At 44.6% G+C, this 20,133-nt stretch overlaps 1 protein-coding gene across 2 annotated transcripts in view; it reads left to right on the forward strand.

Moving 5' to 3' along the window:
* Nucleotides 1-15,949, forward strand: part of LOC146351210 (allantoinase, mitochondrial-like) — a 42,581-nt gene extending 26,632 nt beyond the window's left edge. For both annotated transcript variants that reach the window (XM_084846838.1, XM_084846839.1), the window contains 6 exons: nucleotides 2,414-2,507; nucleotides 3,256-3,442; nucleotides 8,591-8,729; nucleotides 11,689-11,861; nucleotides 12,610-12,642; nucleotides 15,281-15,949. In XM_084846838.1, the coding sequence (XP_084702964.1) occupies nucleotides 2,414-2,507; nucleotides 3,256-3,442; nucleotides 8,591-8,729; nucleotides 11,689-11,861; nucleotides 12,610-12,642; nucleotides 15,281-15,442 (788 nt within the window). In that variant the 3' untranslated portion in view covers nucleotides 15,443-15,949. The remainder of the gene's footprint in view (nucleotides 1-2,413; nucleotides 2,508-3,255; nucleotides 3,443-8,590; nucleotides 8,730-11,688; nucleotides 11,862-12,609; nucleotides 12,643-15,280) is intronic.
* Nucleotides 15,950-20,133: the final 4,184 nt, after the last annotated feature.

A 20,133-nucleotide genomic window follows, 5' to 3' on the forward strand; every position in this document is an offset into this window, starting at 1 on the left:
ATTTTCTACCAACAAAGAGATAGATAACAGAGGAGTCACCATCAAAGGGGTGGATAAGAGAGTGTGGATAACAGAGGAGACAGCAAAGAAGCAGCATCCCTAGGCAGTGAACTGTCTAGAGAGAAATGTTTGAAATACTCCAAATGGCCTCTTCTTTATGACATAGAATGGAGGAAGATTTGAGTTGCACAAAACATGGGTACCATCTTCTTGTGATGTGCAGGGAGTTGAGAGGACCTTTTCCTAAGAAAATAACATATATTTTAATGCGTGCAGGCACTTGGAATATCTTGCCTGAACCACCCACAATCTTTGCCAGCTATCTTCCTGGAGCCCCAGAATTGAAGCCAACAAGGCTGGTTCCATATTTGCACACATACACACATGCACATCCCCCCTCCCCCTTGGGCTTCCACTTGATGGGATTATTTAGTAACGATGCTTTCTGTTGAAAAGGCAATTAGGAGAAAAACAAAAAACTAAAAGGCTAAACGGAACGAGCATTTACCAGTCCCACATGCCCATAGGCTATCTTAGAACAATAAAGGATACAGAACAATAAACAATTATTTTCAGTGAAGAAAACAGTTCCATTTATTTATTTATTTATTTATTTATTTTCTTAATCGCCCATCTGGATGGTCACCTGGCCACTCTGGGTGATGTACAATAATACAACAGTTTAAAACAATAAAATTCCACATTAAAATATCGTATTTCTAAAAATACCCTAACCCACCCCAAATGCCTGCATGAACAACCATGTTTTTAATGTGTGGCAGAGGCTCATTAAAGAGGGGGCCTGGCAGAGTTCCCTAGGGAGGGAGTTCCACAGAGTGGGGACCACCACAGAGAAGGCCCTCTCCCTTGTCCTCACCAGCCTAGCTGTCCTGGCTGATGGGAAAGAGAGAAAGCCATCCAAGTCTGATCTTGTTGAGCGGCCTGTCTGGTATTGCTGGAGGTGTGCCTTGAGATAGGCTGGGCCGGAACCATATAGGGTTTTAAAAGCCAAAACCAACACCTTGAATTTGGCCCGGAAAACAACTGGCAACCAGTGCAACTCCTTCAGCACCGGAGTGATGTGATCATGCGGCGGCTGCGTTGAAGTTTTACTCACAAATATTCTTGCATATGCAATGCATATACAATGTAGAGTTTCAAAAGAGTTTGTTCAATCCATTTTGTGTCCCATTACACCAGCAGGAGCGAGAGAGCAAACACAGCAATAGAGGTGGTCAGAGAGAGGGGGCGGGGGAAGGAAGGGGAGGAGCAAAAGGAAGAAATCACAGGAAACCACATTGTCGGCTACAGAGATCCTAAGGATAGCTATGCCCCAAATTCGCATGACTTAACTAACTGCAACACTGCCCCCTTCGAGTAACTTGCAGAAAAGGTTGCAATATTCCCAACACCACTTCCATCTCTGCTGCTGCTGGCTTACCAGTGGTGGGTGGCAGAGGAATGCCACCACCTGTACTGTACTCTGGGCCTCATTATGGCACCTTTAATTTTCTGTGGACTGCTGGGAAAGAAAATAACAAAGGGTTTTGTGGGACCTTAAAGACTAACATATTTATTCTGGCATAACAACAGTGCTTCTGGATTGCTGGCTGGAGCTCCCAGCTACTGTTGTCTGCTGACCTCACCCCCACAGAGGAGCACAGGCAGTGGCCGTGGCAGGTGCAGCTGGCTTGAGCAGTGCTTGCACATAAACCAATCAGGGTGGTGAAGCAGGGATGGATGGTCCTCCTTCTCCAGACCAATCCGCTACATCATGCAGATGAAGCAAAGCATTCTATCCCTGCTTCACCAGTCCTGTTGGTATCTACACCAGCTGTGGAGGAAGTGGCTTCATTTCCTCTGCAGCCAGTATGGAAGCAGAATAGACTCATGAATCAGGGACATTGTGTATAGTTGGGCACCTGCCAAGGACCCACATCCCAGCATGCCAAAGGGCTTCTCCACACCAGGCTTTTTATCGGGCAACTTCTGCTTCCGGATTCTTTGCAGTATTTAGATCAGCTCCTTACACAAGCTGACTCATGCTTTTTTCCCCTGGGGACTTCCTTTGGCTGTAAGTGCTACATGTTTTGTTATACAGCCACTAGATGGTGCTGTGGTATAGCAGAAATGCACAATTATACATGCCATTACAGTGGATTAACATTTATTAGTGCATTGTGCTCAATCTTTTAAACACTGGGAATTCCTAAAATGTTGGAAAGCGTAGGAGATGCCCTTGGAAGTTGATGACATTGTGTAAAGGACCCGCAAACTCCTGTGAGTGACCAATCACAAGCATACAATAAAAGCCTCGTGTTGAAATGCCCAAAGGTTCCCCATCCTTACCTTATGGCAGCAGCATTAACTTTTGTAGGATAGTATCTTTGTCTTTTTTCTTCTGCCCACACAGACACCACAGAGTACAGCACTTTCTTGGATTCACACCCTGACACCATGGAAGTGAAGGCCACCATCACCATTGCTGAGCTCTGCCTCCAGTACAAGTGAGACAGTGACCTTGTTATCAGGTTGTTTTTTAAGGGCGCATATTTAGACAGAAAAAGGCCTACAACTCCAGCATGGTTGGCTGGGGAATGCTGGGAGGCGTAGGACTTTTTTCTGTCTAAATGTGCATAGATTTCACCCTAAATGCCTAGATTAGGTTGGAAGTGAGGCCCAAACCAGATGAGATGCTATTGATGCAATTAGCAGTTGTGTGAATGGCTTTTAAAAAGTAAATTGTAGGAATGGGGGAGCCAATCTGGATTGGGACCCTGGTGTGAGGGGCAGGGGTCTTCAACTCCCCTGGATCAGATAATTAAAGCTTGGAAACAGTGTAGAATCCAAAAGGAGGAAACCCAGTCTGGAGTTATCTGAGCACACACCTCCTGCAGGTAGGACTACTAATTATACACATCCCATGGAGTTAGCTTCTTGACAAAAAGGACAAAATATTAGAAGATTTTAAATGCTTCACACTGATATTATAGGATGGGAAATCATTCTGAAAAGAAATTTAGAAACAGCTTTTTTTCTACGTGTAGCAAATGGGTTTCATTTGTAGATATGCCTTATAATTTATTATGCCCCTAGCTCTTGAACATTCTTGTTCAGAACTGCCCACTCTTGAGCAAATGCCACACTCGCCATAGGACCACTCTGTCAGCCCCAGAAACCATGGAGTTAAGTGACAGGCTACATTGAAAGAGAAATCAATGAACATTTAATTGTCCTATGCTTTCTACCTAACAGGATACCATGCCACATCATTAATCTCTCCTCTGCTCAAGCTTTGCCCATCATCAATGATGCTCGTCAGAAGGGAGCACCAATCACTGTAGAAACTACCCACCACTACCTGAACCTGACATCTGAATGCATTCCTCCAGGAGGAACCTACTACAAATGCTGCCCTCCTATCAGGGAGAAAAACAACCAGGTGGGAGATCGTGGAATATATGGAAAACTGGAAGTATATAGGAAATAGGAGAGGCACAATTGAGGATGGCAAAAAAAATAATAATTAAAAAATGGAAAGGCTAAGCATTAAAAATATAAACGATAGGACAAGAGAGGACATATGCAGGAAAACTTGGGGTGTATGAAGAAAATATTGTTGAGAATATCTGCAACAACAGAATAAGCCAGTAGGAATGGAATTCAGTAAGAATGGAATAAGCCAATATGTGATCACTAGACTTTGCTTGTTTGCTCTAATTTTAGGTTGTTCTGGATGAATAATGCATGTAAAATTATTAAGGGCGCAATCCCATGCATGTTTAGACAGAAAAAGTCCTGCATGCCCCAGCCAGCTATACTGGGTGGGGCATGCTGAGAACTGTAGGAGTTCTTTCTGTCTAAACATGCACAGGATTGTGCCCTAAAATGGCATTCAGGGAAGAGTGAGCATGCATACACAGGCACGCATGCACGCGTGTGCACGCGCACGCACACATGCACTCACACACACTATACTATGGAATTTCACCTATAGAAGACACTCAGCCCCATCCTATGCACTATTAATTGCCTAGTGACAAATCACCACAACGTTTGACAGTTTAATGCATTGACTTCAAAAGAGGAAACTTTTCTAAAATGAGGGAACTGGTGAAAAGGAAGTTGAAAGGGGGAGTCAAGAGGGTTACATCCCTTCAAAATGCTTGGAAGTTACCCAAAACCACAATAACAGAAGCTCAACTAAAATGTATACCAGAGTTTAGGAAAGGTAGTACCAAGTCCAAGAGGTCACTGGCATGGTTAACCAACAGTGTCAAGGAAGTTCTTTGAGAAAAGAGGGCTTCCTTCAGAAAATGGAAGTCTTGCCCAAATGAGGAAAACAAAAGGGAGCACAAGCTTGCACAAAGGAGATTCAAGCAGGCAATAAGGGATGCAAAAAAGCACTTTGAGGAGTATATCACTAACAACATCAAGACAAACAATACAGAATTATTTAAAAATATCAGAAGCAGGAAACAGATTGGGAGGCAGTTAGACCGTTGGATGACAATGGAGTTAAAGGAGCACTAAAGGAGGATAAGGAGGTTACCATAGCATAGACAACTGAAGCCAGGTTATCCCTGTCCAAATAGGGGCATAGCTGGGCCACCAGCTGAAGCTGGTAGAAGGCACTCTGTGCCACTGAGGCTCCTTGAGCCTCAAGTGACAAAGACGGCTCCAGGAGGATCACCAAGCTATGACCCTGCTCCTTCAGGGGGAGTGCAACCCCATCCAGAACAGGTTGAGTGCCCTCCATCTGGTCAGGAGAACCACCCGCTAACAACATCTCAGTCTTTTCTGGATTGAGTTTCAGTTCATTAGCCCTCATTCAGTCTATTTTTGCAGCCAGGCACCGATTTAGCATATCCACAGCCTCCCCTGAAGAAGATGAAAAGGAGAAACAGAGCTGCGTGTCATCAACATACTGATGCAAATGCACTGCAAAACTCCGGGTGACCGCACTCAGTGGTTTCATGTAGATGATAAATAGCATGGGGGACAGAACTGACCCCTGTGGAACCCCATACTGGAGACTCCACAGGCCGAGCAATATTCCCCAAGCACCACCTTCTGCAGCCGACCCTCCAAGAAGGAGCGAAACCACAGCAATGCAGTGCCTCCCACCCCCAGCTCAGACAATCATCCCAGAAGGATACCATGGTTGATGGTATCAAAAGCTGCCGAGAGATCAAGGAGAATCAACAAGGTCACACTTCCCCATCTCTCTCATAACATAGGTAATCATGCATGGTGACCAAGGCTGTTTCCATGCCTAAACCTGGCCTGAACCCTGACTGAAATGGATCTAGATAATCAGTCTCATCCAAGAGTGTCTGGAGCTGGTTGGCAACCACCCGCTCAAGAACCTTGCCCAGGAAAGGAACATTTTAGGCCACTGGCCTAAAATTATTAAGATTTTCCAGGTCCAGGAGGCTTTCTTCAGGACTGGTCTCACCACTGCCTCTTTGAGGCAGCCCAGGACCACTCTCTCTCACAAGGAGGCATTTATCACCTCCCTGGCCCAGCCAACTGTTCCTTCCCTGCCAGTTTTTATAAGCCAAGAGGGACAAGGATCCAATATGGAAGTGGTTGCATGAACCAGTCTAAGCATCTTGTTAACATCCTCGAGCTGTACCAACTGAAACTCATCCAAGAAAACTAGACAAGGCTGTGCTCTGGACACCTCACCAGATTCACCTGCTGTAACATGGCAGTCCTGGCGAATGCAAGAGATTTTATCCTGGAAGTGCCTAACAAAGGAATTACAGTGGGCCTCAGATGGGTCTACAGTGTCCCTAGGGCCAGCATATAATAGGCCATGGATGACCCTGAAAAGCTCCAATGGAAGATTGAATGGAGGCAGTGGAATGTTGTTTCTTTGCTGCCCTCGCTGCCCCTGAGTATACCTTACCATAGGCACACACCAGGGTTCAATTGCACCCACTGGGAGTTCTTCTCCATCTGTACTTAAGCCACCTCCTATTTTGATTCATCACTGTCAGCTCTGGCGTATACCATGGAGCAGTATGAGCTCTACTCAGGAGAGGGTGCTCAGGGGCAATCATATAAACTACCCTGATCATTTCTGCGTTCCACAGATCAAACTGGGTTTCAACATGAGAGCCAGCCCTACCAGCCGGAAACCTCCCCAGAGCCCTCTGGAAACAATCTGAATCCATTAACCTCCAGGGGCGGACCATCTTAATAGGTCCCTCACCCTTGCAACAGAGAAAAGTTGCCATAAGTCTAAACCTCAGCAAGCAATGATCTGACCATGACAGAGGGACTGAAGCAAAGTCCCCCACCTTCAGATCACCATCTCCATGTCCTGTTGAGAAAACCAAGTCTAGAGTATGCCTCGCTACATGCGTTGGGCCAATGACATGTTGGGACAGTCCTATGGTTGTCATGGAGACCATGAAATCCTGAGCTACCCCAGACAAGGTGCCCTCAGCATGGATGTTGACATCCCCCAGAACCAACAGTCAGAGCAACCCCCCTCCCCAGCCCTCAAGCCTACCCTGATGCTGAACCAAGTACCCCAGTGGGCAGAGCTGAGAGAGACCAACTCCTCCTTGTTCACCCACCCAAGTCTCAATTATGCATGCCAGATCAGGTTTGTTTGTTCTTCCCCTGTTCCTGGACACTTCAGCATTTATGATTTATTAGCATTTATTATTCAGCTTTCTACTGATTGTAACCAAAGTGATGCAAAGTAAAAATAGGAAAATAGCAGCTCAGTCAAGTCAGTCTTATTGTTTATAATCATAGGTCATCATGATTTAAAATTACAGTGCAAATAGAGGGAACCGAAACACTACATTGCAAAGTGCAAAAAAACCCAACACCTAAAATAAAAATGCAGAGTCATTTCAACATATAAATGGAAAGTATGTACCGGCAAGCACCAGCAAGCCTAAAGCAAAACAGTTATATCAGATGAGCACCATTACAGGCAATGGCAATTGTGTGGACAAATATATGTTGAATGTTGCAAGCTGCAACAGCAAATAAACCACTTTGTAGGTGACATATTTATCTTGATCTGATAACAGGAAGCAAATCTTCGAAAACTTCAGTAAGAGGCACCAGCAGCTAAGATAAAGATCTAGTTCTAGGGTTATCATATAATGGAAAGTATAATCAATAATCTACAAAATCTTCAATCTTTCTTTGACTACATATACAAACAAGACTTTGTTTTTGCGCCAGCATAATGAAACAAAAGTAAGTCCTATTTAGTTCGGTAGGACTGATTCCCTTGTAAAAGTGATTAAGACTGCAGCCTTAATCGAAGAAGAAGAAGAAGAAGAAGAAGAAGAAGAAGAAGAAGAAGAAGAAGAAGTTAAAGCAAAGTCCCTTCCCTCCACTGGTTTTTAAAATATGAAGAGGTTTATATGAGATAAGGCAAATCCATTTCCACAAGCATAGTGGGCCCAGACCATAGAAGACTTTACGGATAATAACAGAATGAACTGGAAGCTAGTGCATACAAGCAACCATTGCACTAATATATGCTCCTTATTGCTGCTACCTGTCAGCAGACATGCAGCTGAATTCGACATTAGCTGAGTTGTCCTAATCAATGGCCACTACACGTAATGCACATTAAAGTAATCTGTCCAAACAGTCACCAGGATGGGCAACTCAGTTGCCATGTCTTTGTCCTCAAGGAAAGCTCTGAATTGGTATATGAAATGTAGTTGATAAAAGTTTAGCCACAGCCAACACCTGCTGGGCATCCAGGAACAAAGCTGAGTCTTGAAGCACCCCTAAACTGCTTCAAGGGGAGCATGGCACCATCTAGAACTGGGTGAGTTCCTCAAGTACACAAGCACAGTCAACACCCATCAACTTTGGTCTTGTCTGGATTTGGTGTGATTAGTCCTCATCTAGCCTATAACAGTAGCAATGCACTGCTTCAAGGAATCCACTGCTGCTCCTGGATTTGGTGAAAAAGAAAAATAACAGTTGGGTGCCACCAGCATACCGATGGCATTGCATTTCCGCCTGATGAACAATCTCCTGCAGCTGCTGAACATAGATATTAAGCAGAGATCACCCAATACTATCCCCTGGAACCAACCCATCAGGTAGGTGTGGAATCACTGCAAAATAGTGCCTACTATTCCCAGCTCCCTAAGACTGTCCAGGAGGATTTGGTGGCAGAGATATCCAGAAGAATCAATGTGGCCACACTGTCCATATCTATTTCTAGATATACATCATCAACCAAAGCAGTTTCCTCTCCATGCCCATTCTATTTTGCCTTGGCAAGCCAATGAGAACTACCTGTCAATGGCAGCTCTGCCACTGTTGTTATTGGAGGCTCCATTTCAGAGCTGGAAGCTCAGGCTGGAAACTTTGGTACATCACTGGGAGGTAAACTTAGTGTTACCTCTCTGTTTGCAGGAGTATCAATGAATTAGTTAGCCCTGGGTGGGTTTATTGGCACCTTAATAGTCTGATTACTTCATGTCGCTTCAAGAGAACAGTGAAAATATTTCCTTGACATAACCTGTCCCTTCCTTCCTTCCTTCCTTCCTTCCTTCCTTCCTTCCTTCCTTCCTTCCTTCCTTATCTCTAGGAGCAGCTGTGGGCAGCTTTGCAAGTAGGACAGATAGACATGGTTGTCTCAGCCCATACTCCTTGTTCCCAAGACTTGAAAGATTTGAATAGCGGAGATTTCCTCAAGGCTCAAGCAGGGATCGCCTCACTACAATTTGGTAAGATGTTATTAGCTACATTATTATTGTTGTTGTTTATCATATTTCTTCTCTTCATCACTTGAGCAGATGCTGCTAAGAATGAAATTAACTATTCTCATGACTCAAGAATATTTCATTTCATTTATTACATTTCTATAGCACCCAATAGCCAAAGCTTGCTGGGTAGTTTACAGATATTAAAAACCTTAAAAATACTGTAATTATACATAATATAAGAACAGTTGACAATAAAATATATAAAAAGACAGCACACATGTATGCGCGCACACACACACACACTCTTAACAATCAACAATAGGAAATCCTATGACCTGATTAAAATCTTATCATATGCTGCCAAATGCCTGGTAGTAGAGGAAGGTCTTAACTTGGCATCAAAAACATAATAATGTTTGTGCCAGGCAGGCCTTGCTGGGGAGTTCATTTCACAATTGGGGGGCCACCACTGAGAAGGCCCTCTCCCTTGCTGCCACCTTCTGAGCCTCCCTCGGAGGAGGCACCTGATGAAGGCCTTAGATGATGAGCATAGTATATGAACAGGTTCATGCTGGGAAAGGTGTTCCATCAGGTATTGCAATCCTGAGCCGTGGAAGGTTTTATAGGTCAAAACCAGCACCTTGAATCAGGCTTGGAAACATACAGGCAGCCAGTGCCAGTGGGCCAGAATTGGTGTTATATGTTCAGACCTTCTTGTCCCTGTTATCAATCTAGCCCCCACATTTTGCACATGCTGCAGCTTCTGAACCGTCTTCAAGGGCAGCCCTATGTAGAGCACATTGCAGTAATCTAAGTTGGAGGTTACCAGAGCAGAGATGACTGAAGCCAGTTTATTGCTGTCCAGATGGGGGCATAGCTGGGCTACCAACCGAAGTTGGTAGAAGGCACTCCGTGCCACTGAGGCCACCTGAGCCTCAAGTGACAAAGGTGGCTCCAGGAGAACCCCCAAGCTACAAATATAGGAAGCTGTCTTATACTAGCTCAGAGGGTTTGTCTATCTAGCCCAGTTTTGACTGCTCTGACAGGAGGCAGCTTTCTAGCATCTGGGACAGGTCTTTCCCATCACCTGCTACTTCGTCCTCCTAACTGAAGATGCCAGAAACGGAACACAGCAGAGCTTCTGTATGCAACTCATGTGCTCTACCTCCGAGCTATGACCCCTCACCCAAAGAGGAAGTGATACCCTGTGGTCCCATGCACCATCAGCAGCCTGAGGCATAGCAAGCCAGCACCCCATTCAAAGCCTCCCATTCCATTTAAATAATAAATATGCTATAGTTTAGTTTTTCACTATGTAAAGTAAATTAACTGATTGGGTTGGATCCAGAGCTGTAAGGAGCAGAATTCCACCAACTGGATGATCTCATGGGTGGAGGAGAGAGGCAATTTTCCCTGACTCTTCCTCCCCACTGCAACCCCCAGTGCCACTGAAAATCTGAACTGGAGGGTTGGGGTCCCTTCAGAACAGTGTGTGAGGTGGCACTGGGAGCTGTCAGAGGAAGGAGGAATCAGAAAAATCACTGCCCTGCCACCTCCCTCCAGTGGGAAGGCTCTTCTGGATCCCAGTTCCATCCACCAATGGAAGGAGCCCTTCCATTTGCAGAGGGTCAACTCAGGATCCAACCCATTGTTTTTAACAGGAATATTCAATAAAGCAAAGTCTGGAATCCTATGCACGGTTACTACAAAATAAGTAGGGGGGTTGGACTCAATGGTCTTATAGGCCCCTTCCAGCCCTACTGTTCTATGATTCTATGAAGTCCCATTGAAAGCAGAAGAATTTATTTCTAGGTAAATTATGGCTTTCACCCAATTAAAGAAATCTACTTGACTGAGCATATCAGTTTTCACAAAATAATTAACTGATTAAGGGTGCAGTCCTATGGCCGCTAGACAGCATCTGGATGGCTATAGGATTTTTCAGTTTATGGGAACCAAGCTCAGGGCCAGTACTCTGAGCTCAGTTCCCAGAAATCCAACTCCCCACCACCTCGTAGGAGGCATGGTTCTTCCCCTGCTCCATGTTCAGAAGAGCAGTGCAGAGCAGCCAAAAAGGGGACATTCCTGGGAGTGGGGAGGGAACCATGGAAGCGCCAGTACGATGCTTCCTGTGCACCGTCCAGCATCCCCACTGCTGCTCCAAGGCGCCCCAGTTAGACAACCAAAATTGGCTGTCTAGCTGCAAATGCAGGGTGGCTGGAGCGTGGAGAAGATGATCCCCTCCACGCACCGCCCGCCCTGCATTGGATAGTCAGCTGCCTCTGAGTTCGGAGGTGATCCACTATCCCCATAGGATTGCGCCCTAAATCGGCACACATTTGCATATGAATGCTCTGTATTTTATGTTTTAACGCATTGTACGCCACACAGAGAACTTGGATTCTAGGGTGGTTTAAATGTGCAACAAATAAATAATAAAAAATTATTCCAGGGAAAGTAGCACACTTGCTTTGTTTTTTGGTTATGCGCGCAAGTGTCACAACAAATTGTAGAAGAGACATTCCCTCCTGTGTGAGAAAGAATGAGGAATGCTTCTTCTAAGATGGCACCTGCTACCTATAGTTTTATTGCTATCTTTATTAGAAATAATTAAAATGGTTTTAAAGATCTGACCCCATCTGGATGTCCAGTTCTCATAATATGCTTCGGCTCCTACTTTGTTTCCTCTCCTTGAAGAAAGAGATGGCAGTGTTGTCATAGGAACAAGATGGTGGAGGTCTGAGAAATATGGCCAATAAAGGAAGGGCAAAACATGTGACTAACAGGCCTTTTGGCACCATAAACAATATGTGCAGGCTCATTTTGAGAAACAATTTGCCCCATTCTTATAGATCTTTACCAAATCTTCAGGTCTAGGAATTCTAAGTGATGTCAAGTGATTTTCTGTGAGAATGAACCAGGTAAGAACAGCCTCTTTAACAATACAGTCCTCCCCTAATTGTGACTGGAAATCATGCAGGTCTTCCTCTCTTCTGGACCTCTGCAAAATCCAGAGGGTTCTCCTTCCATGATCTAGTGCAACTGATGTGCAAAAATCCCGCTATTCTGAGCAGACTGGATGACCGCAAAGGGTTGCTTCATCCAGGGATGGATGCAGACCTGGTGATCTGGAATCCAGAAAAGGAGTTTGAGGTAATGATGGAAGAGGACATAGGTTAATCTTTTATTCTGAGTGTCACCTTGGGGGCCTGGGACAGGACTAAATGCAGAATATTTAATTTAGTAAAGTGTTGTCATTCTAGAAAACAAGCAAGTTACTTAATACCAAATGGAGAATTAAATGTACCAGATTTATGGCAGAGGGGTCCACAGAGTCACTTGCTCTTGAAAGTTTCCAGTATAAAAATCATAGCAGAATAGTTGTTTCAACCAAACAGCTTTGAACTCTGTTTATGCTTCTTAGCAAGAGAGTAGTCTTCACACACTTAGTTTTCAGCCAGTCTTCATATGGCCAATAGTCTAGGCATCACTTTTCTTTGAGTTTTTGTGATCCATGAGCCCAAGGATGCTTGCAGACAGAGGACTGCTAGTGCGAATGCTCCCTTTTTTCCCTTAACTATTTTATCTGGTGAGAAAAAAGATGGAAGAAGCAATAGGAAAACACAGGAGAGCTACAAATTCAATGTGACGACGTCTGGACCTCCTGTAAAATTCCATGAATGGGGAAGGGTGATTGCACAGTAAAAGCCTCATCTGAAAGCACCCCATAGTCCATAACCTGCTCCAGCAGATTGAGGAAATGGCCAGTTTAGAAGGATTCCTGTTCTCTTTGATAACAGCACAAGGAAAAGCATATTATTTTGGGGGGAAATATCCTATCTAGAGCAACATTCTCAAACTAAGGTATATTACAAAGACTTTCTCTCTCTTCCTCTCTCAGGTGAATAAAGACATAATTCATCACAAGCATAAGGTATGGGAAAGGCTCGTGTTTTGTCCATTCTCCGGCTCCCCACCCCCACCCCCCTCCCACACCCAGGCTCCTTGCTGTAAATTACTGTACAGTTCACTAAATTCTTTGGCCTCTAGTTAGGGCAGGCTTTACTGCTAGGCAAATGGGACATCCCTAGTGTCAGTTCATATGGTGGTGAAGGATATAATGAATTGGCTCTTTAGTCATCTCAACAGCATCTACCCCTTTGCTTGGCAGGCAAAAATGAACAAACAAAAACTGTAAGGAGGGGTGAGCACAACCACCTGCTTCCTTGCTTTTCCCCCAACCTTGTCATTTATGGGCTATTATTCAGTGTTTATCTTTTTCAGTCACTGTGTCACAGGGTTTGCCCCATCCATATTCATTAACACACTGGCCCAAACAGGCATCAGCCATTGCATATATACATGCAGAGGGGGTGTGAATAATTTTCACATCTGGTGTCTTAGATTATGGAATGATATCATGGCCACAACCTCAAGCTCAGAGTCAGAGGAGGATGGGCTGGCTGTGTCTGCGGCCGCTGTACCACCAGCTGAGGACCTGGACCAAGTTCCTGATGTGGAACCTGAGGCTAGTGGTCAGGAGTCTGTGGGACCTGAGCCAGAATCTTTATGGATGCCTTGCTCCGAGCATGATTCATTGGAAGAGTCAAGTAACTCCCACTCCACTGCACCTGCCCAATGGTGCAGAGGGTGCCCCAGGTGTGAAGCCACAGAAAAGATAAGTGCTCACCTTCAGACTGGAGAATTAAGGAGTCACACTCTTCAAGTGAGGTGGAGGTTGGAAGAACTAGAATGGATGGAGGAACTCATAAGGCAGGGTCCCCAACACAGTGCCCTTGAGCACCTCCAATGGTGCTGGCGAAGGGGTCTCCAACATGGAGCCCGTGTGCACCTGCAAAACTTTTATTTATAATTTTTTCCTGTTTTTTTAATATATGTACATGGATTTGTATATATCCATAGCAATGAATGCATAGGCAATGCATAAAACTTTCTAGCAATTATACATAGGCTTCAACAAATGTGGACCAAATATCCATTGGTAAGTATCCATTTGAAGGTGGTGTTTATATGCCACCTGTTCAAATATTGAAAGCATTGTAAGGTCCTCAATCCATTGCATTATAGGAGGTGAGTGTTTATCCTTCCAATGTTGTAATATCAGTCTTTTAGGTGTGAAAAGGATGCAGAGAATCCATTTATGCTGACTATTTGTTAATTTCCATGAAGCAGGTAAATAATTTAATAGAGCATGTACATCAGTGAATACTAAAGGCTGTTCCAGTACAAAATTTATCTGTGTAATAACTTCCTCCCCCAAAAAAGAAGCTACTGGACATTGCCAAAACATATGTTTAAAAGAAGCATTAGCTGTATTTGTTGTTGTTCAGTTGTTAAGTTATGTCCGACTCTTCATGACCCCATGGACCATAGCACGCCAGGCCTTCCTGTCCTCCACTCTCTCCCGGAGTGTGCTCAAGTTCATATTAATTGCGTCGGTGATGCTAACTAACCATCTCATCCTCTGCCGTCCCCTTCTTGTTTTGCCTTCAATCATTCCCAGTATCAGGGTCTTTTCCAGGGAGTTTTCGCTTTAGGTGGCCAAAATATTTGAGCTTCAGCTTCAGTATTTGAGCTTCACCTTCCAATGAGCAGTCATGGTTGATTTCCTTTAGGATTGACTGATTTGACCTCCTTGCAGTCCAGGGGACTCGTAAGAGTCTTCTCCAGCACCACAGTTCGAAAGCATCAATTCTTCGGCGCTCAGCCTTCCTTATAGTCCAGCTCTCACAGCCATACGTTACTACTGGGAAAACCATAGCTTTGATTATATGAACCTTTGTCGGCAAGGTGATGTCTCTGCTTCTTACTATGCTGTCTAGGTTTGCCATAGCTTTCCTCCCAAGGAGCAAGTGTCTTTTAATTTCATGGCTACAGTCACCGTCTGTGGTGATCTTGGAGCCCAAGAAAGTAAAATCTGTCACTGCTTCCATTTCTTCCCCTTCTATATGCCAGGAAGTGATGGGGCCAGATGCCATGATCTTAGTTTTGTTAATGTTGAGTTTCAAACCAGCTTTTGCACTCTCCACTTTCCCCCTCAACAAGAGGCTCTTTAAATCCTCTTCACTTTCTGCCATTAGGGTGGTATTGTCTGTGTATTAGCTGTATTGCACCACCAATAATTAGCTGAATTAGACAATCTCTTATTAAAGAGAAGTTGCGGTGTCCAATAGACACCAAACAAATGTTTTTGCTGAATAAAACGCAGCGTAATATCCATAGACACACTAGGGAGATGCCAAAGTGATGATCCACTGATTAGGCATTTTGTGGTGGTGCCCACAGCAGTTTCTCAAAATTCCAAATGTGCCCATGGGTCCAAAAAGGTTGGGGACCCCTATCATATGGCCTCAATTTACCTTGGAGCACGTTGGTCCCTTTGGAGCTTTCTGTGGTGCTGCAAAGACTGTCCTGCCTTGCTGCCCTGCAGGTACTTGCTATGGATGGATCAAAACAATCTTAAACAGAGCCACTTATGTGGCCCAGGACTCTGGATTTTGCATTCTTGTTATCTTTACTTTTTCTCTCTCTCTTTTTTTCTCCATCCTTAGCTGACCCCATACTTGGGTTTCCAGCTTTGTGGCAAGGTCTTTGCAACTGTTGTACGTGGCAGGCTGGTTTATCTGAATGGGAAGTTTGCATCCAAGGCACAAGGAGACTTGCTTGTGACGGAGAGAAAGATGCCCACAAGAGTCTCTTCACCATACTACTAATGGAGGGAACACCACAAACCTACAAGCCAAATCAGAGTGCCATGGACAAATCTGGATAGAAGAATAATACGAACTGGAAGAGTGATTGGGGAAAAGGGAGGAGGATGAGTAACACAAAGAAGCAACTCCCTTCACATAGGCCTTGGAATCAAAATGAGAGCAGTGCCAGAAATTTCTGATGTTTCCCCCCAAACCATTGAATAAATAATATGGAGTCAATAGCTCCAGCTGATATGTCAAGGATATGTGACAATGGAACAGAAAAAGACAGGTACTTGGATCAGCACCTGGCCAAAAAGTCCTTCCTTCTTGCTCTCCAGAACTGTAAATGAGTCTAATAAAGATCAGGGGGGAAACAGGAGAAGGATCTGGGTGATTTCTTTGCTGTTGTTTTTTCATCTCAAAATGTTTATTTTGTGAATTATCCATCTAATTATCAAATCTAGTGTAACACAGTGCTTACAGTAAAGGAGACAGTAATAAACCAAAGCGTGTGGAGAGTTGTCAATAAGTATTCTTTCATGATGGTTATGACCTTATCTCAGGGCTCCATTACACAGGCGGAGAATTCCACATCAATGCTGGTTCTTTCCCCATCCGGTATCATTGCAGGACTGGGTTGTTCTCTTTAGATGGCTGTCCCTGTCATATTCCTTTTCGTTTCTTTCCTTCTCATGGGGGTGGTGATGCTGATCAGAGGCATCGCCACCTTTCCTCAAAAAGCATTACACCTGCTTGGGGTGTAGCGACAACTCCTCCCTGGTTCCTGCCTCTTTCCCTCTCCTTGCACGTTACTGGTGGATGGGGACTGACACTCAGACAGTCCCCCCATGATCTCCCTGCCCCCTCACCTCCCCGTTCAGTGTTTTTGACAATCTCTGCCATTTACTCAGCTGTTTACTCTCTGGGAATGCACAGCAGGGGGGCATCCCAGCAGGTCGGAAGGCCAGCACGCTGCTCTGCCGACCTGCTGCCTTGTTCAGAATGCTGCAGGCCGAAAATGGCAAGGACCCAAAGTGGTACAGGCATGGGGAGGTGACACGTCCCACAACCTGTCGTCCCCACCTTTGTCATCATGACCGCACCCCCAACAACCCAAAACAAGCGCCCATAGCCGCCAACACACAGCAGTGCATTCACGCTAGAGGAGAAATACACGAGGTGGTCATGGCACTCCATTTGTGCATATTTGGAAAAATACCACACGTTTTCCATTTGAGGAAAACACGGGATAGGAGGGTGGAAATGGTGGGATAATGACTGGATGATGACGACATCAAGTAATGGACCCATACAATTCAGTGAGTGGGCTGAACGTGCAATAAACTGGAGGTGTAGAGACGCCCTCAGTGAGGCACCACATTGCTTAGGACTAAACTAGATGTTGCAGAGGAAACTCAGCTTTCTCAGCCTTGTAATTTTTTCATAACACTATTGCAGGAGTTGGGGAGACTTGCAAGGGAGAATTGGTGAGTGGAAGGGTAGCTTAAAAAAACAACAACAATTTAGGCTCCAAAATTCTAAGTGAGCCTATTTGGGGGGAAAACAGCCTTGGGAGAGCATATGCAGGGGAAAATTGGTAGGTAAAGGAGGTTAAGCACCCCCTTGCCATTTACCAGTCCTAGCCTATAAGTATGTCCTCACATTCCCCATTATCCCAGGAAACACATTGTTGGGACCAGATGATTGCTGAGATAACCACTAGCATGTTATTACTTAAACTACATCTGAATCTGGCTTTCTCTGTACCAGTCTTTAATGCACATTTTTGTTCCCCCATGTCCTGACCCATTCAGTTCTATAGGAAACTTTTGTGATGCATGGATGAAGCTTGCTTGTCAATCAACCACTTAGGGTGGCTCTTTAAAATCTTCGGTTAGCTCCTGGAGTGTATTATAATTACTATGTTAAGCATGGTAGAACTCAAAACAAGGTTTTTCTTAAGGGCAAACTACACATGATGCAAGAGAGCCACGATGTGATCTCCCCCATCACCCTGTGGAAGTGTTTGGCTGCTCACGTGTAGGGCAAAAGTGTGGAGGGGGACGTGGGCATACCCAAGGTCCCTGTGCTCCTGGCTGTCAGTTAGTAAAGGGCTCTGTAAGCAATCATAGCTGTAATATAGCCTCATCATTACACAAACACAGCTAATTTTAACATATATATATTGTGATCTGGTAAGCACTTACGTAGAGAGAGATGTTGTAGCACTGCACAACTCAGTGTTCAGCCTCTTTGTGGATTAAATGGATGCTTTGAAAACCATTTTTTCATTCCAAGACCTTGAGCAAAGCAAGATAAAGACATGTTTACAGTGGGCTGCTGCCTTTTGTTAGCTGAAAACTTGTCTAAACTGAGGTCTTGTGCAACATGTACAACTTACATTTTTGTGTAAGTTGTACACTCACCCCAGGGAAAATTAATTGGTGAAGCTGGCATCTGTCCACACATTAAGCTGCAGGGATCCCTAGTGGATTTTTGCTTACAACCTATTATTTGTCTTTTGCTGCTGTCAGCCTTACAACTAGCTGGTCACTTGCATTTTATGTTCAGCAGCAGCACAGCTCTGTGCACCAGTTGCTCTTAAGTTATGTCTGCGTGGTAATTATTTTGGCAATTGTATGCACTCATCTGCAGCCCCCATACAAACCTAACCCCCATGACCAGATGTAATGCAATCAGGGATCCCACATTTGCGGAAATAACAGGGTATCAGCACACTTGGGGTGTTTCAAAATGCTGGGCTTTCAGTGCTACCCACTCATTGCCCCTACCAGGTAAGTATAAGGACCTAAACCCAGTAAAAAATACCCCACTTCATGAAAATTCAAAGCGTAATTCTCCTGCTAAGTCCCTAGAGATTTCCCATGCACTGCTGAATTGTGGGCAACTCCTGATCATAATTTCTGCAAGGAGTGGTCAATGAATCAAGGCCCAAGTCAGCCACCCCAAGAGGATGAGGATTTTGACAGTGGGAGGGCAGGGGGGAACAGCCATTATAAGCAAGACTGGCCAGACCAGGTGAGCATGTATTGCTTGGCGGGGAGACTGGATGGTGGAAATGTACCGTACCTTTAGCCCCTAAATAACTATTAAACATACTACTACCAGTCGAGACTTACAAAAATCAATGGACATCTTTTCTGTCATTGAAGGCCTTCACTGTACTCATACTTCATTCACTCTCACATATACTTTTCCTAGTCACACACTTCCTCACATGATCTGCGTCTGTCTATCCATCTGTCTGTCTGTCTGTCACACTTACTCACTCACACACACACCACTGACATACCCATGTGCTGAATGGGCTGCTGTGGTAGAAAATGGTGACTGAAGAGGCATTGCTTAGAGAGCAGGGGGAATAAGATGCCATCAGCTTTCTACAATTCCTCCATGTTGCTGATCCCAGCCTCTAAATGAACAGGTTTGCCCCCAAATAGGGGCAAGGTATAAGCTCCTGGAAAACCCTGTAGAAAGCCTCTTCAGCTGTCTACAAGGAGAACAAATAGTATTCTACATGGTCTAGTTTTCAATGAAAATTCTGTGTTTTGAGCAAGTTTCAACATGTTATTTTAAACTTGGGACAATTTAGAAGGTAACAACTAAGATGAGTAAGTATTTGGAATATGCCATAGAACTCTGAAGAAAGAATGAAGCAGGGTGTATTTAGTTCAGAGGAAAGAGGAATGAAAAAGTGTATAGTATCTGTCAAGGGCTCCTTGGAGGCCTCTCTCAGTCTAATCCAGTAGCCAAGTCCAGACACAGACAAAGGAATTCCTTTCAAAGCTTTATTCTTCTTTTACAACTTAACAACTATACCGATTGCAACTAGATCTGAGCAGCACAGTACCTATGCCCTAAGTTGGAACAGTTGGTCCCCGTTTGAAAGGGAATTACTGGCGGACCCCTGAACTTCAGGACTAGGGAGAGTCCCTCCCCTTTTCTCTTGGATCCTCTGGGCGCAGCCGTTGTTTGCACGCCAACCGGGCACTACGCCTCCTTTCTGCGCCCTCCATTTGGCGCCGCTCTCTGTGTCGGTGTCACGCGTCCACCAAGTCTGCTATCCACGCTCTGTCACTCCCTGGACTGCTATCTAAGCTAGGAATGCTGGTGGGAGGAATCTCCGTCAGCTGTTGGCCCTGGGAAAGAGGAGCGCACTCCTCTCCCAGGAGCAACTGCTCTTCCTCAGAATCAGAACTACTCTGGGATTCTATGGGCTCAGTGTCCACCCTGACAGTATCAGTTCTCAAATATCTAAAGGGATGCCAGAAGAAAGAAAAGTGTTCAGTTTACCAAGAGCACTGAGAGAAGAACAATGGGTTCTGGGTATAGCGATGCTGATTTCAGTTGGATATCTGGAAACTCTAAGAACAATTGACCAAGGAGACAATTTTCTGAGGGAAGTTGTTGAAGCACATTATCTGGAATATTTTAAAACTCTGTGTACCTTGGTTAGGTATGGTTTCCATCTAGAGAACCCTGTAGCAGAAGCTTGTATTAGCTGAGCAATGTGGTCTCTGGGCTCCTCTCAGAGTCATATTCCGTGTAGATTCAGTACATAACCTTTTACATCCCCTCTGGAATTTGTTTACAATATTGACTAGTGTTGTAGTGGGCATCCTCTTTAATCTGAAGTGCATCGAGCAGAAAAGAATTAATTTTCTTTCGAATTCCCTTTCTCTCTCTTC

Source organism: Heloderma suspectum, chromosome 3 (assembly GCF_057233095.1).
Source record: "Heloderma suspectum isolate Gila_16-S chromosome 3, 16-S_ref, whole genome shotgun sequence".
NCBI classification, from domain to species: domain Eukaryota; kingdom Metazoa; phylum Chordata; class Lepidosauria; order Squamata; family Helodermatidae; genus Heloderma; species Heloderma suspectum.